This window comes from Rhyacophila brunnea, unplaced genomic scaffold, assembly GCF_057557595.1.
Source record: "Rhyacophila brunnea isolate RB1 unplaced genomic scaffold, BYU_Rbru_1.0 scaffold_3, whole genome shotgun sequence".
NCBI lineage: Eukaryota > Metazoa > Arthropoda > Insecta > Trichoptera > Rhyacophilidae > Rhyacophila > Rhyacophila brunnea.
In genome coordinates, this window is record NW_028232965.1 from 15,959,103 (window position 1) to 15,974,518 (window position 15,416).

Below are 15,416 nucleotides of genomic sequence, written 5' to 3' on the forward strand. Positions count from 1 at the left end.
GGAATTCATTACCTTACCTTTGGATTATTATTAGCCTTACAATTTTGATGTAGTATAATAATATTAGTTATTCGGGGTCTAGTTTATAATTATAAAAAAAATAATATTTACGGAGTTTCGACACATTCATGATTTTTAGATAAGTTTAATATTTCTGTAACATTTGCGCTAATTCTATTTATTTTAATACCGGGATTTATAGGAAATGGATTAAAATAATTAAAAATTATATAACTGATATTCTCTGCTTTATTTTATAATATTTTAACATAATATATTATATTATACTTAGGGTACTTGGAGTAAATAATAAAAAAATAAATATTTTATGACTTATGGTTAACTAAAAAGCTATATTTTTATAATTACGAGGACATTTACATTTATATAGTTAGATTATAATTTTGTGTATCATCTTCAGTAGAATCAGGTTCGGGCAAACAACCCCAGACTCCGCGACATGATTTTAAAGATGAATAAGCTTTTGTTATCGATATATTTTCACTTTTTGTCTCAATCTCCAATTCAGTCAATTGGAAATGTATTATTTTTTTTAAACTGCGACCACCAAATTTTTTGGAATGATAATCCGGTCCAGATTCTACTTGCTGCAAGACGTTTGAAAACAAAAAAATTATAACCTAAAGTCATCACTTCAAAAGGTTTTAGATTCCGTGTGACTCTTATTAATTGTGCCCATCCTTCGGGCACATAGACGGGGACATGTTTTGAAACACGCTTGATTTTGGAATGTATTGAATCGCAATCCATTTCTGAAAGGCCTGGCTCGAAAAATTTGTAATTTATTGTTTCCAAATTTGGATGCTCTTTTAAGAGGAACAAATACGTTGCTTATGTTGAGCCCACATCCATCTGACATCATGTTAATAGTTTGTATCTCAGGATTTGACATAACAAATCTAAAAACACAGGTTGATATTTTTCGCCAAGTTGTAAATACTCAAGTTAAATATGGTTAACTTTCCCAGGTAGAATATTTGACCAGCTTGACCCTTTGGAGTATTCAGCACTGCTTGCAGATCAAATTTAATACTCATTACATTTGAATTTTCTTTTGCTAAGCATTTGTCACGATTCCTTTCAGCGCGAGCGTCGTGACAGCGTTCAAGGTGTTTATTATGTATTTCCTTTTCTCCTGTCTTCTCATCTTCCGTCATATTGTTGTAAATTATGCTTTCTTGGGTTTATGAAAATTTAGGTTGAAAACTTGTTTATATTTTGACAGAAAAACAGGTTTAACATTATTTTTCTCACATTCTGTTTTGTATATGTGATGCATTATAGTCAAGCGAGGCATCCAAATATTTCTGACTAGATTTTTGTCTGCAATAATGCGACTCAACTGAAGAAAACGAAAAAAATATGCTTAATACAATCCTACTCGGTGTCACTCATTGTGAGGAATGTGTCTACCTCTACATTTAAAGTGCGCTGGAAAAAGTCACAATAATTTAATGTTTTCGTAAGTGAAAATATACTTATTTGTAATAATTCTTCGAGAATTAGTTGTCTCTAGTAGTTCTATTTTTTGGTATTCTAGAAATATGATCAAATATAAATTGTCTTTGATCATCAATGGAAGAAAGTTGTCGGAAATGATCATATATTTCTTCAGTTATAAAGATGTTTGGATTTCCTTTCACACAGAGAAGGTAACATTTTACGACTTGATCTTTTTACGCCTTTATTACTGAAATATGATGGTCCTTTCAACCATTTATCTTTATGAATACTTTTTACCCAAAGTTTCGGATTTTTTTTCTTTTCAGTGGTATATCAGCTGTTTCACCAGTATTAGGGATTTCATCTGAAATGTAAAAGTAAAAGAGTAGATTATAATATTATATAAACAATAAAATGAGATAATTTTCCAAACTTCCCATCGTTTTTGGAGCTACTGTCATTACTAGACGGAGGAAGACGATTCATTGGTGTCACAACTAAAATCCAAATCACTCTCCACATTCATACTAAGAGTTGATTATCATCCATATTGACGATTTCTGTAAATTCACAAAACATTCTTCATTTAGTAGGCGAAAAACATAAAATAAGACAATTAGTATTAAAATTGAATCAAATTAAAACATTTTAGTAGACCTTATATTGTAAAAAGATATTTACCATTATTAGTCCTGTCATAATCATCATCATTGAAAAGTTGCAAGTCCTTCTTCCAAAAGAGATAACAAATTATTTATGTTATTTAAGTCACGCTCATTTATAGATTCTCATGTGCCTGTGTAATTATATTACAGATTGACATTTAGAGGATGGAGTCTTCTTGGAATCTTTATCAGCATTAACCTTCATTCTTGCTAGTTCCACCATTTTTCAGCTCTTCCTGACATATTCACATTATTAAAATCTATATTCCCAAATATTCTGAAAACAAATGGCAAGCCATCAACCATAAACTAATGGGGCTCGTAAATAAACAACTCTATACGGCACTATGATACGATAATTGTGTTGCCGTTAATAGTTCTGCAAAACATGAAAATAGTAGTCTATGGTGCCGAATTTTTCCATATATTGCGCATACTTTCTGGCAGCACGGTAGGTCGATTTATCGAATACCGAACACAATCGAAAATACGGCAATAATTCCTAGAGAAATCTATTTTCTTCTCCCTATATAAAGATCCAAATATGAAAAGGGTAACTGTCAAAGCTGCACAAATTTCTGAATCTGGAACAATGTGACCCGAACAGTTGAACACCCTGAATGAGTCTCCAGTTGTTAAAAATCGTTATTGGGAGTATTGCAGTAATCGGTGTTGATTTTTTCATAACTGTATCTACTTTCTTTTTCTTTGCACTAATTGAGCCCATATCCGGAAAACGAGCGTTACACCTATGCATGCACTCACCAAATATTACTTTGATATTCTAACAATAGGCGGCAGTAGACAGTCCAAACTGACCACGCGTTACACACTGTTTATTCGTATGCCATAATACCTATGCCGTACACTACATACCGTCCAACCAACTGTAATAATGTGAATAATGGTCAAAAATGGAACTACTAGAACCCATATGGACGCCATATTGAATACGCCATTCCAATGTCAGATTCTGTCCAGTTGCGAGTCTTGATTGGGTAATTTTCGACTGTGGTTCCCCCATCAATTCTTCACATAAGTTTGCGGCACTGTACACATAATTCGTGCTTACAGACGTTCGCAGCCTTACCATTTGTTATTGCGATAAATATTTTTTTACTCTTCAGAGTAAAAAATCTGAATCTATTTGTTCTAAGAAAGGCGTGTCATTGATGAAACTAATTATTACGTCAAAAACGAATAGTGGTCAAAATTCTAAAACTTTTAAAGGAAAGATTATCAAGAAAATATACTTTGATGTATGTGGGTAAGTGCTGTCAGAAGTTGTGCAATACATTTTTTTCAGCCGTTGAATAAAATAATTTATTTTCCAAGTTTTGGGAAATGGGAAATAAAATCCAACGGGATGCAAAATAAATGGAAGACATTTTTTTTGTCTTGTTTGCCTTTTGTGAAGCCAACAAAGTGCTGATTAATTAAAAAGTTTATTCGAATTTATCCCAATAAATGTTGGAAATGGATCTGATGAAGACATCACTTCAAGTGACTCACTTAAAAACTTAGGGTAAAGGATGTTACTATCAAAATCAAAGTTGTACGATTATTTTATGTTATACGGGAAAATAGCGTTAAACTTGTTACCGTATATTTTATTATAAACATGATGGTTTATCCAATAAAGTTTTTTTGTTTAATAAACCGTGTTCTCAATTACTCAAACTACTTTTATTCATCAGAATTAAATATTTTCAATAACGGGTATCTCCACAACAATCAACTGAAATGTTTAACTGTCAATATCTTTGAACGCCGTTTTCAGGATAACGCTCGTTTTCCGGATATGGGCTCAATTATAGTTAATAAATACCTACTCAAAGTAAATTTTTGACATTCTTGTAAAGTTTTAAAATAAAAAATTATCAATAACTAATTCCTGGCTTATATTTCTTATTGTTGCACGTTTGTATAAGTAGGACCGGATCCAAATCTTTCTTTGATTTTTGAATGTGATTATTTAGGACGATATGCTGCAGAAACTTCATTGTCAGCCATTGTTGCTTTATCTCAAGTCACGTGTACGCACAAAATATATCGGCCTCACTTGCCCGGCACTGATGTCGGGTCATACATTGCTCAGCAACTGGTCAATAGTTTCACCATTTTTTCTGGCAATAGCGCCGACAATCTGCAATTTTCGATGTTCATTTACAGCCCCTTATTATACTTTGTCAACTGACAGTTTGAAAAAGAATGGATAAATAATAAAACTGCTCATTATTCATGAATCTATCAATCATCATAATACAACATATTTTTAATAAAATTTATCTGAAAATTTTTACCAATGTGTTCAAATACTCATAATATTCAAGTTACAAAAGCCAGTCATGTATGTGCCACTTTCGCGAAAAAAATATATGGGTAATAATGATTGAATTATGCCAAAATAACAAATGTGATACTTCAGTGTCTTTGGTACATCGAAAAAGATAGACGTTTACTTTTCATACACGAATGTGGCATATTAGTGCCTTTGGTTAATTTGTATTTAGTATATACGAAAAATAAGGTCATTATTTCGCCCAATTCTAGAGCCAGTAGCACTTCAATGTCTTTGGCATAATGTAATTTGGTCGATTTCTAACCAATCCATGCACTTAAGTCAAATCAGCCAAAAAGGCACCCGTGCCTTTGGTTTCATTGGGACGCCTAGTATTTTTAAAACAGTGGACAATTAAATAACATTACATACCATAAAAAAATATATAATATGTTATACTTTTAATATTATAAACTAATTTATGAATATTAAGTACCCAAGTAACTTCTCTACTTATGTAAAGGTACTCATATACACTAGAACCTCGATATTCCAAACTAATTGGGATAATGATAAAACCGGATAATCGAAAAAAATAATAAAATATCAATTTATTTCAATTCTAGAATAGGTAAGTAAACTTTTTTAAAAGTATTTTTTGAAAATATATTTTTTACTACTTAATTATGTATTTTAAATGTACCCTTGTCTTACAATCAAATGAAAGTGACAATCAAAAAGTAGTCCAGAAACCCGAGGTTCTCATGTAATATTAAAAATAGTCAAAATATTAAAATTAAAAATTTTAAACACCTCAATTGTTGAAAGTACATGTGTCACTTATCAATATGTTAATATAAAAAGTTTTGATACAAATGCAAGAACAAAGTTAAATCAAATAATTAGTTTTGAGTTTATTTCATCTTAATAACATTACCAAAAAGTGACCAGCATTGCTTAATAGTTTCTTGGTATTGTGCCAATTCACTATTTGGAACATATTCCTCAAGAATTGTAGCGTCTGAGTATAATTGTTGGACTATAGAAAGAGCGACACTTCTATTACCTTTAATCAGGCTTTTGTACAAGTCACTGGTCATCATATTTTTAGCTGTGAACATCGCCTTTATTTTGTCAGAGGTGTGAACATGGGGTAAATTAAGTAAAGTAGGCCAATCATTGACACACGCCTCGCACATGCATTGAAATTTATATTGAGAGTGCAAGGACTTACGACGCTCCTCCAGTGAATTAATTGTATGATGAGATCTGAAAATAATAATCATTTATTAAAATGTGTCTAAGGTAGCCGGATGCATCTGTTATGTGGCGGTATCGTCTCACACATAGGATGAAACAAGGGTAGGTAAGTTATAATTTTTTTCAGCATTTATAAAACAGTACTCTCTCAGTAATCTGCCACCGCAAAAACCAGACAAGTGTCCAATTAGTGAAAGCGGCAGATTATAGTGCATACATAAAAAATATGGTAAAATTAAAACAGGTATTTCGTAAAAACAGTTTTTTTGAAAAATTTGTACTAGCAAATTACAGTTTGATTTATAATTAAAATCAAGTATTTACTAAATTATACATATTTGTAAACTAAGTTTATTAACTCAATATTAAACAGTAAATCACTTGACACAACCAGCTGTTCAGTGAGGCAGATATTCTTGAATGACTTAGGATTCCTGGCTTTCCCTGTGACCAAAAGCTTCAGTTTTTGTGTCCCGGTTGCATTGGAGCACGGCATAATTGTGATGCGGTCCTTGGGCACTTTCCTCCTTGGTACATTAGTCTTCGCGATGAACGTACGTTTTATGAAGGAGAAGTTTCCAAAATAATCCTGTCTCATCTGCGTTGTACGCGGTGGACTACTGAATTTGACAATCGAATACCGGTGAATTATAGAGCTTGATTTTGTGCTTTCAACTAGTAAAAATAACGGCAGATTATAGTAGTTGTCGGATAATCGAGCGGCGGATTACTGAGAGTGTACTGTATATACAACCATCCATAGGACGATATCCTAATAGTATTTTTTATATTGTTATCCATTATGCTACACAATATGGCCACTCTATGGTTGCACACTAGCAAAATAGCATAATAATAGTCCAATACAAAACAAAAAACTGTGTTTGAGAGAAAAGGGGAGATAATGTTTTGCAGTTTGGAAAATGTGTCAAATTGCGAAATAAACTACAGTGCATAAAATAATTATGTCATTGAACAAAACACATTAATTGGGGATTGTGCTTAATAGCTGGAGAAACTGATAAATACATCTGTTTAATTCATTATATTTATAGAAATCTATTTTTATTTGGCCAAAAATAAAATATTCAATTTTGTTATAAAACATAATAAATAACCCAATGTTTTATTTTACCAAAGTGTATAAGTACTAAGTACATAGAACTTAATTTTATTCATCTTAATTATAGCAACAATATCTATAGTAATAGCGCCTGTACACGTGCATGGTTTTATTTGCAGCAATAGTGTGTATTTAAAATTATCGCATATATATATATATTTATATAAAATATATATATTTCAAAAGTGCTGACTGTCTCGCCAATCTCATTTTTCAAGAGTAAGCGAGACGCGATGTTGTCATTTTATGGTACTATTTGACAGGTTGTGAATATTGGTTAACCTAAAAATGAGTCTGCTTGGTGTAGTTCGTTTTTTTACCGGCAGGTTCGCCACTATCGTTCTACTGTCCCAACAATCCCAACTGTCGCGTGAAAATTCAGAAGCTTCCGAACTTTCTTGATTCATGCATGCAATCTTGCAACTTGCATGATAATACATATTTACACATGCATTTTCTCATTATGGCCGCGATAATACGTACTGTCAGCAGTAAATCCATGCACGTGTAAACATGGTATCAAGTAAAGTAAAGAGGGAATGAGTAGTATTTGTTATTTTTGAATTTTGAAAAGGTCTGTCGATCACCTGGTCCAACACATGTGCATATGATATTATATATGTGAGAAATGGGGTGAGTCAAATCAACACCTCTAAATTAGTAATTTTACACAGAAACATATGAAATTGTCAAAAACTGTATCTTCTTGAAAAGGAGTGAATTTAGACTAAGCTCTGTTTTCCTCTGATACACAGTATTATGGAATTATATTTTGAATGTCAGAAGTCCAACATGATACCCACAGGAATCTTTATCTATCTTTGCAAAAAGGAATATTAATGGCGTACTGGAACCGAACCTGCATCTCTCGGGTTTCGTGCCCATGCACATAGACCACTATGCTAGAGGCGCCATAATTAATAATACCTAATTGTAATTTCTAATTGTATTTAGCATTCAAACCAAATCTTATCTCTTTTAGAGATCCCTCTTTTTCGCCTTTATATCATAATGAAATAATTGTACTACTTATGTATATTAACAAATTGATCGCCAACTAGTTTTACACAAAATAGTTAAAAAATGATTATTTGTTTCTAAGGTATTATTTGATAGGTTATGAAAGAATATAATGTTTTTTTTCATTTTGATGATTTTTTACGTAAATATTGGTTTTTATGATGTGCCGGCCACATGTGTCCGTCGCGGCGCCAACAAGTTAATTTATTCTATTGCGCCGGGCCGGCCATTTCGCCGGTCACCTATCCATATGTGTTGACGAGAGCATGGTGCCATTTCGCGGTCGAATTATATTTAGATTTAGATAGTATAATAAACAGAAAAGGCACAAATACGGAATAAAAGTTTTCAAATTGGATAGTATATAATACCTGGATACACATAAACTGGAAATATACGTATACATACCTTATAATCATTTTTGTAATTCTATTTTTCTATTATTTACATATTTTTTTTAACTTAACTACATTTTTATAATCTATTTAATTTTTATTTTTATATCAATAAAAACACATTTACAATTTAAAAGGAAAACTTTTTTTTTCATTATGTACATTCTTTACATTAGTGAGCCTATATTTTGTGACTGGGAAGACATATTTTCAGGCCAAGTGGCAGTAATATACAGAAGGGCCATGCCGGTCACCGCGTATCGAAAAATGCACTGCGCGCGTGTCCGCCGGCACTGTAGAACAACTCTAAGGCAGGTCTTCTTTGCCGGTCACCGGTGACCCCCTTAACGTAATCCAATGCCGGTCACCGGTGACCCCCATGGGGATCAACGTGTTAAGTAATAATAGTTTGGTTGTTCATTCAAAGTAATTGAATGTGGTATTATTTGATGCGGTGAATATACACAAAACCACACCACCGCCCCATCGACATTCTACTTCGCCCTGGTGATGATCAATGACGGCATGTGGTGGTTGTGCCTTCTAAGGTAGACCAAGACAAGCTGTAATAGAATTATGACGTACATCTCTTGATGCCTGATTATTTTATACAATTACATGTTAATTGCATGTTATATACACAAAATAAAGTGTAAAGCGATGACTATAATATGGTATTTAAAAACACATTCAAGCTTTTGAAGCAAACTTTTGAAAAGGCTTAAAACGCTAAATTTCTAAATTGTCTACACCATGGCAACAAACGGATTTTTTTAAGAAAGAATGGAAAAAGTTAATAAGAAAAGAGTTTTTGTAACTTACCCATAATTATCAAAGACCTGTTCCCCCTTCTTAATTGGTCTCAGAGCAACAAGTGACACAGTGATGCCATTAAATTCTCGTACAACATTTGAAGCACATGAATGATTGAAGAGACTTAAAAATGCATATGCACCTCCACCCCATATTACATCATTAACAAAATTGTTTTCTGGATTTTCCATAAGAGCGGTTATTGAGTGTGTATTTATAGTAGCTGTCATGTAATGGCGTAACAAAAGCCCTCCTGTAAGATTGATACATTTGTTTCGATCCACTATAACCTTATTGACATCATCGTGACTATTGACGACACAATCAGAAAAGAAGTCAGTATATTCGATGAGAAAATGTAACAATACTGCGGCAGTAACATATTTTTGGAATATATCGCTTATAGATCGCTTTTCAATATTGGTAACCAGAGTATGGATTGGCGTATAGCTTAACGAATCAAAAAACAATGTTTCGTTTCCATCAGAATCGATTTTCTTTGAAAATCCTTGGTACAGAGGATTCATTTCTGATTCTGCTGTGTTGATAGTCGTAATTAATTTTTCCCAAGATGACAGAGTGCATTTTGCCTGTATCACTATTCGAATAGCCAGCAACTCCAGTTTAGAGAATTTCATAGCCACAAGGAGGGGCATTATAGGACATTCGATTTTATGAAATCTTTCCCAACACGTCTTCTGACATCTATCACTGCAGAACATGACTATACAACAATGTTCACACGGAAGCAATGCGTCGCTCTTTTTGAAACATTCATAACAATTTTGCAAATAAAACGGCTCTAATAAAACATTACAGTATGGCTGTTCCATAAGTACGACATCTCCTGCTTTTATATCATCTGTTGCAACGATGCTTCGACCCATTTTTTCACTATAAGCTATCGTGATGTTATTCGCAGCACAAGGAATCAAAGGATTCCGCTCTTTGGATAGTCGGAACTGTAGTTTGCATTGCATTTCTATATCGTCTGTTTCATCAAGGACTGCAATGGCCTCCTCACAGATGGCCTTGCGTTTAAAAAGTTTAGGCTTCAAGTTCTCATCATAGCCAACTGCCAGTGCATTTTCTATATCACTTATGCACTCTCTGTAATTCTTAAATGTGAAATTCACAGCTGATCTGTTAGCAAACGCTAATGATAATTCTCTTGAGAGATTTGGAGCATAACAAACGGATTGGTTGTAGTTTTTCAGAGCACTGTTATTATTTCCTTTCCTGTAATAATCATTCCCAATATTTCGAAATGAATTTGACTTCTCTGCAGATTTTTGGATGTCTATCTTTTTTGCAAATAGGTTATTGTCTTTCAACCACTTATAGACCATTTCGACTTTCTCATCTTCAGAACCAAGTTTCAGAAGCTTTTGGGTAAAACTTGTAACTTCTCCTGTTTTAGTTATAAAGTAAAGAACATATTCGTACAATTTGTCAATATTATACAAAACGTCATCCATATTGAGGTTATGTGATGTGCCAAAATATCGATTATTTCGAAATTCCAACCTGTGAACAGTAATATTTCATCATCAGCAAAATGTCCAAACATGGAAATTTATTTCATGTTATCAATTTGGGGTGCGAAATGTTCTATGTAATAGATCAACGATTAAGAAAACAAAATGTGACAACTGATAAGGGATTACGAGAGAAGCAAAGAATAGAAATTATAAATCTAGTTCTAGTACATAATATGACATGTCAATATGAATCTAAAATTATCAATGTTTTTGTAGTACTTACAGGTATTACTGGAATTCTATTCAATCCTTGGTTGCAGGGCGAATTATTAGTTTATAAACATATAAACAGCCAACATATTATTCGCGTTCTATTGGATTCTGGATAATATTCTGGACATAGATAATATACGTAAAATTCTGGAAGATTGCTTATGCTCAGTGTTGCCACATTTTTTTGTCACCGAATTACGCAGACAAAAAAAATGTAATATTTCGGAAAAAAGTACAGTAGGTACCTACTTATTGAATGACCAATACTTTTCTGAATTTTCAAAAAATTCCACCGAAAATGAAAGACGAGACCTTTTTTTAAGCTCGTCCGACCAAAATTCTTAGCGCCAAATCAAATAATACCTATTTCCATTTAGAATGAGAGTCGATAGCTTTGTTCCCCTATGTTTCTTTTATTGAGAATATTGAGAATTTTTTTCCCCAAATTTCAAAATGTTGTATTTTCAGACTTTTATAATATCGTACAGGTACGCGGGCCAAAATTATAGTACAATAACACTATACCATAATTTTAATAATACTATAATTATTATAGGTAGTGCGGTTGGCAGTACTGCTTATATTATATTGTTTCAATTATGCGCCTGTCAGTGCTGCCATCTTTTTGTCGCGAGATACAGTTCGCGGTCAGAGAAATGTATTGTATGTATTGTATTATGTATTTCGGCAAAAAATATAGTAGTAAGGTAATACCTACGCGTTATCATTTTTTGAAAATGTATAAGGTTTTATTGTTTATCATAATAAAAAAACGGTTAATTTTAGAAATTACGAGACCCTTTTTGTTTAGGTAGGTATTTGTACCGGTAATTGACTATGTACCAGTAGTCAGTGACGTCCCTAGACAAAATGCCGCCCCATTTTTTTATCATCCTTTCATTACTCCAATATCTAAGAAATGTGTTGTATGAAGCATGGCCCCCTCATCCTGAAGCGGGTCCCATGTTAGAATCTTTGGTACCCCCCTACCTATCGCTAAGGATAAAAGCAGTATGACGCTCTACAGTAATGTTTTCCAAATGGTGTACGCGTTAAAATTGATGTGTATATTTAGTGTTTTTTTTGTATATTTTAATACATACACTTGAATTATGGAGTTTTTGAGTATCGCTACACAATTATAAATTGTATTGTGTAACCACATAATTTAAAATAATATCATTATTGAAGGAAAATATAAAATAGGAATTTTTTGCTATTAGAGCAAATTTGTGATATGTGTTTATCTCACTTATCGAGCCCGGGCCCCAGGCTAGAGCCCTGTCAGCCCCCCCCTTGTGGGGGCCATGATATGGATAAATTACTAATAAAATATATACCTACCACTAAGCTGAAAAATACAAAATTAAATTTAGATATCAATAAAAAAATATGCGAATAAATATAATATTAGTTAGACACTACTTACCTAAATCACCAGAGTCTGAGCAATTTGGTTGATATGTCTGACACATTTGGTTTGTATCATTATTAGTAATATCTACGCAGATGTATTATTTTCACACCATTTTTTCTATGCTATTATTGTACCCTACAACATGTAACCAAAATAATTTTACTCATTATTTTTTTAATATAAACCTAAATTTAATCATAAATACACTATTAATTAATAGTCTCTACATTCAACCGTTGATGATTGAAATAAACTACAAATCCACACTATTATCAGCAAAAAATGTTTCCAAAAAAACGACTTAAAAGAAGGTATTGCACAGTATTGTATTCACAGCACGATGAATATGATATAATCTAGGTAGATACCTACTAGTGTACATTTTTATTACAATTAGCTGGTACTTAACGTACATAATACCTATTATATGCACGAATACTAATTGATTATGTCAAATGTCAATAAGGATTAATAATCATTATGAATAGGTATCTATTTGCAATAGGTACTTCCGGCAACTTTTAAATCTCGCGAGTGACTGGCAAAAATATTTGGATAAATTAAAAAATACGGTATGTACCTACCTATAAATCTCTACCATAAATTCTCCTTGTTTCGTTACCAACGTTGATATACCTATATAATATTATTTTCTTTTAATAACTATGGCGCGACATAATTATTATTGTCTTTTGCGCAGTATACCTACCACTGTTATGAAAGGAACTCTTTAATCTGAGTAAATGACATTATATTATTATGACTAATTTATTATTCGTTTGTGGTGTTTTACATTTATAAAAATATTCATAATATTGTGTCTAGGCGCCAAGTTTATGAGCATTTGTATACGAAACCGAGCAGTCAAAAATAAAATAAAAAAATCACTAGCGGACCGTGGTGACTTCATACTAAAATCGCTGCGAGTACCTACTGAGTAATAATAAAAAAAAAGCATCCGGAACAAAACATCTCCAACGCTCTGGTTATAATATAACTAAGTTTAGGTAGCTATTTCTATATAATACCAAATGATTCTCCTCGATTTGCCGCCATTCGAGTATCTGCCGCCCCCAAGTGACGCTCAATCTGCCTACCCCCACGGGACGTCACTGCCAGTAGTTGACCTTTTTTCAATAAAAATGCCAAAAATAAGAAACGTAGACGCGATAGGTATTGCTCTAAATTGTAAAGATCAGACAAGTGAAGCCATCTGTGGTCGGATTGAGGAACTAACACATCACCATATGTCATAGGAGCGTCATAGCAGCTATTTTAAAACAACACATCACGCCTTAAGCATTTTATTTTTAATTTCTTAAGTAAATTGTTAAGGATATCAGTGGATGTAAGCATATGGCAATTTAATGTGTTTGACTTCATAATATCAAGTTAATACATTACGGGCAGTCATAATATTGAAGTATCTAGATCATTTTTAATTTTTAAGTTATATTTACAAGGAAGCAAGTTTCTGGGGGGGGGGGGGGTCGGGTCAACTACTCAAACTATTTTTAATACTTTTTCAGTAGTTGACCGGAGGCAGTCAACTATCAATAAATTAATTAAAATTATATGACTTAGTTTTGAACAATTTTTACATTCATAAGTGTGGAACGATGAATATTTATTAATTAGAAGTGTCCAGGGTGGTTCTATCCACTATCCAGTAGATGACCTAGAGGTCAACTTTTTTTTATTATTTTTTCAGTGAGTGACGGGTTTTGTGTATTTTTTCAGCATTTTTTGTTCGAAAAACAAAAATTTCTTGAATTATAGCCCTGAATATATAGCAACTGAATGAAGCAGGCCAACAATAGCCGACAACTTACGAGAAATAGCGACACGATAAAAAAAAATGCACGGCATCACGGAGGATTTACTTTGGTCATTATAACGTAGGTACCCATATAATTAATAATGTTAATGTTAATTTTGCCCCAATTGATTATCAGCCTACCTCACCATACTTTATTTATATAAACTGCCTGCTTCACCATACTTTCATATTATAACCTGCCGCCCCTAGGGGAGCAGGGTCTTAGCCAAAAAAGGAAACAAGACAGTGTACCAGTAGGTAAATGCCGATGATAAAGAATTCATGGGGCTGTCACACCAACGACAGTCCCCTACAAGTACAAAAGTATTCCTCAAGAAATTTCCGAAATTGTGGACTTTGTCCATGGACTCCTCAAGTTGTAACAGTACCAGGGGAATCTGTGCCTTCAATGGTTACATCAGAGGATCGCAAGCGGTATTTAGAGAGAGGACTGCAGTTCCTGAGTAAAAACGTTGATGAAGAAAATCTTGAATCATTCCGCTAAAACAACGAACCTGATCAAGATGACAAGTGACAACGACTTGTGATGGTGATTCGTCTCCAATTGCCAGTGCACCCGTGGCTGGTCCATCAAATGTTCGTAGTCCATTCAAGAGAAATTTTTTCTTTCTTCCTCTTTTTGTTTAGGAAATACTCCTGGCACAGATTTACCGGAAACAATAGTGGGGGTTTTTTCCCTTTTCGCCTTTTTCTTGAATTTTTATTCTCCATTACCGGGGAAGAAAAAGGCTGGTATAAGGATTTGTAATGATACTTCGTCTCCAATCACCAGTGAACCCGTGGCTGGTCCATCAAATGTTCGTAGTCCATTCAAGAGACATTTTTTCTTCCCCGGTAATGGAGAATAAAAATTCAAGAAGAAGGCGAAAAGGGAAAAAACCTCCACTATTGTTTACGGTAAACTGTGCCAGGAGTATTTCCTAAACAAAAAGAGGAAGAAAGAAAAAATGGAACGATTGAAAAAAGAACGAGCTGCAGAAAAGCGAAGCAAGAAAGAACTGAATGAGCAAGCAGACGAAGAAAAAAATGGGGAAATTCAAAGCAGTGAAGAAGAAAATGCCTTTTTCTTCTGAGTCTTCTAACCCAAGTGTTGACATTTCAGACTCAGCAGAGAGTGAATGGCATGAGTCTAATGATGAAAGCTTTAAGCCTAAAACTCGATGGCTGCCCGTTATGAAAGTCATTAATGACCATTATAATATAATTCTTCCCGGAGAAAATCGTCCATATTTCTAAAGTATAAGCTACTATTTCATCGATGCAAAAGTGCGGGAGACTATGGAAATGGCCAGAGCGGTCCGATGTACTTAGATATGAGTGGAAGGCGGTAGTATCCCACATAAATGACCCGACACAAATAAGCAAAACTCGTAATGTTTATTCA

General features: G+C 33.4%; 1 protein-coding gene across 5 annotated transcripts; it reads right to left on the reverse strand.

Moving 5' to 3' along the window:
- Positions 1-1,158: 1,158 nt before the first annotated feature.
- Positions 1,159-10,948, reverse strand: LOC147067961 (protein-lysine N-methyltransferase SMYD4-like). 5 transcript variants are annotated; one of them, XR_015071333.1, is made up of 5 exons: positions 10,786-10,948; positions 9,031-10,548; positions 5,477-5,679; positions 2,146-2,406; positions 1,159-1,828 (listed from the first exon to the last, which is right to left on the reverse strand). XR_015071333.1 is itself a non-coding variant. In XM_085952391.1 (4 exons), exons 2-4 carry the CDS (start codon positions 10,497-10,499, stop codon positions 2,390-2,392), a joined length of 1,689 nt encoding a protein of 562 aa, XP_085808517.1. In that variant the 5' UTR covers positions 10,500-10,548; positions 10,786-10,948; the 3' UTR covers positions 1,788-2,389. The 5 variants fall into 5 exon arrangements, 3 of the variants coding, with proteins under 3 accessions (XP_085808517.1, XP_085808515.1, XP_085808516.1); XR_015071334.1 differs by having other exon boundaries at positions 1,788-2,024; XM_085952391.1 differs by having other exon boundaries at positions 1,788-2,406.
- Positions 10,949-15,416: the final 4,468 nt, after the last annotated feature.

Coding starts and splice junctions, on each gene's coding strand:
- LOC147067961 (XM_085952390.1), bottom strand. CDS start 10,499: ATGGATGACGTTTTGTATAATATTGACAAATTGTACGAATATGTTCTT. Junction 5,680..9,030: donor CAGGTCTTTGATAATTATGG/GTAAGTTACAAA, acceptor TATTATTTTCAG/ATCTCATCATACAATTAATT.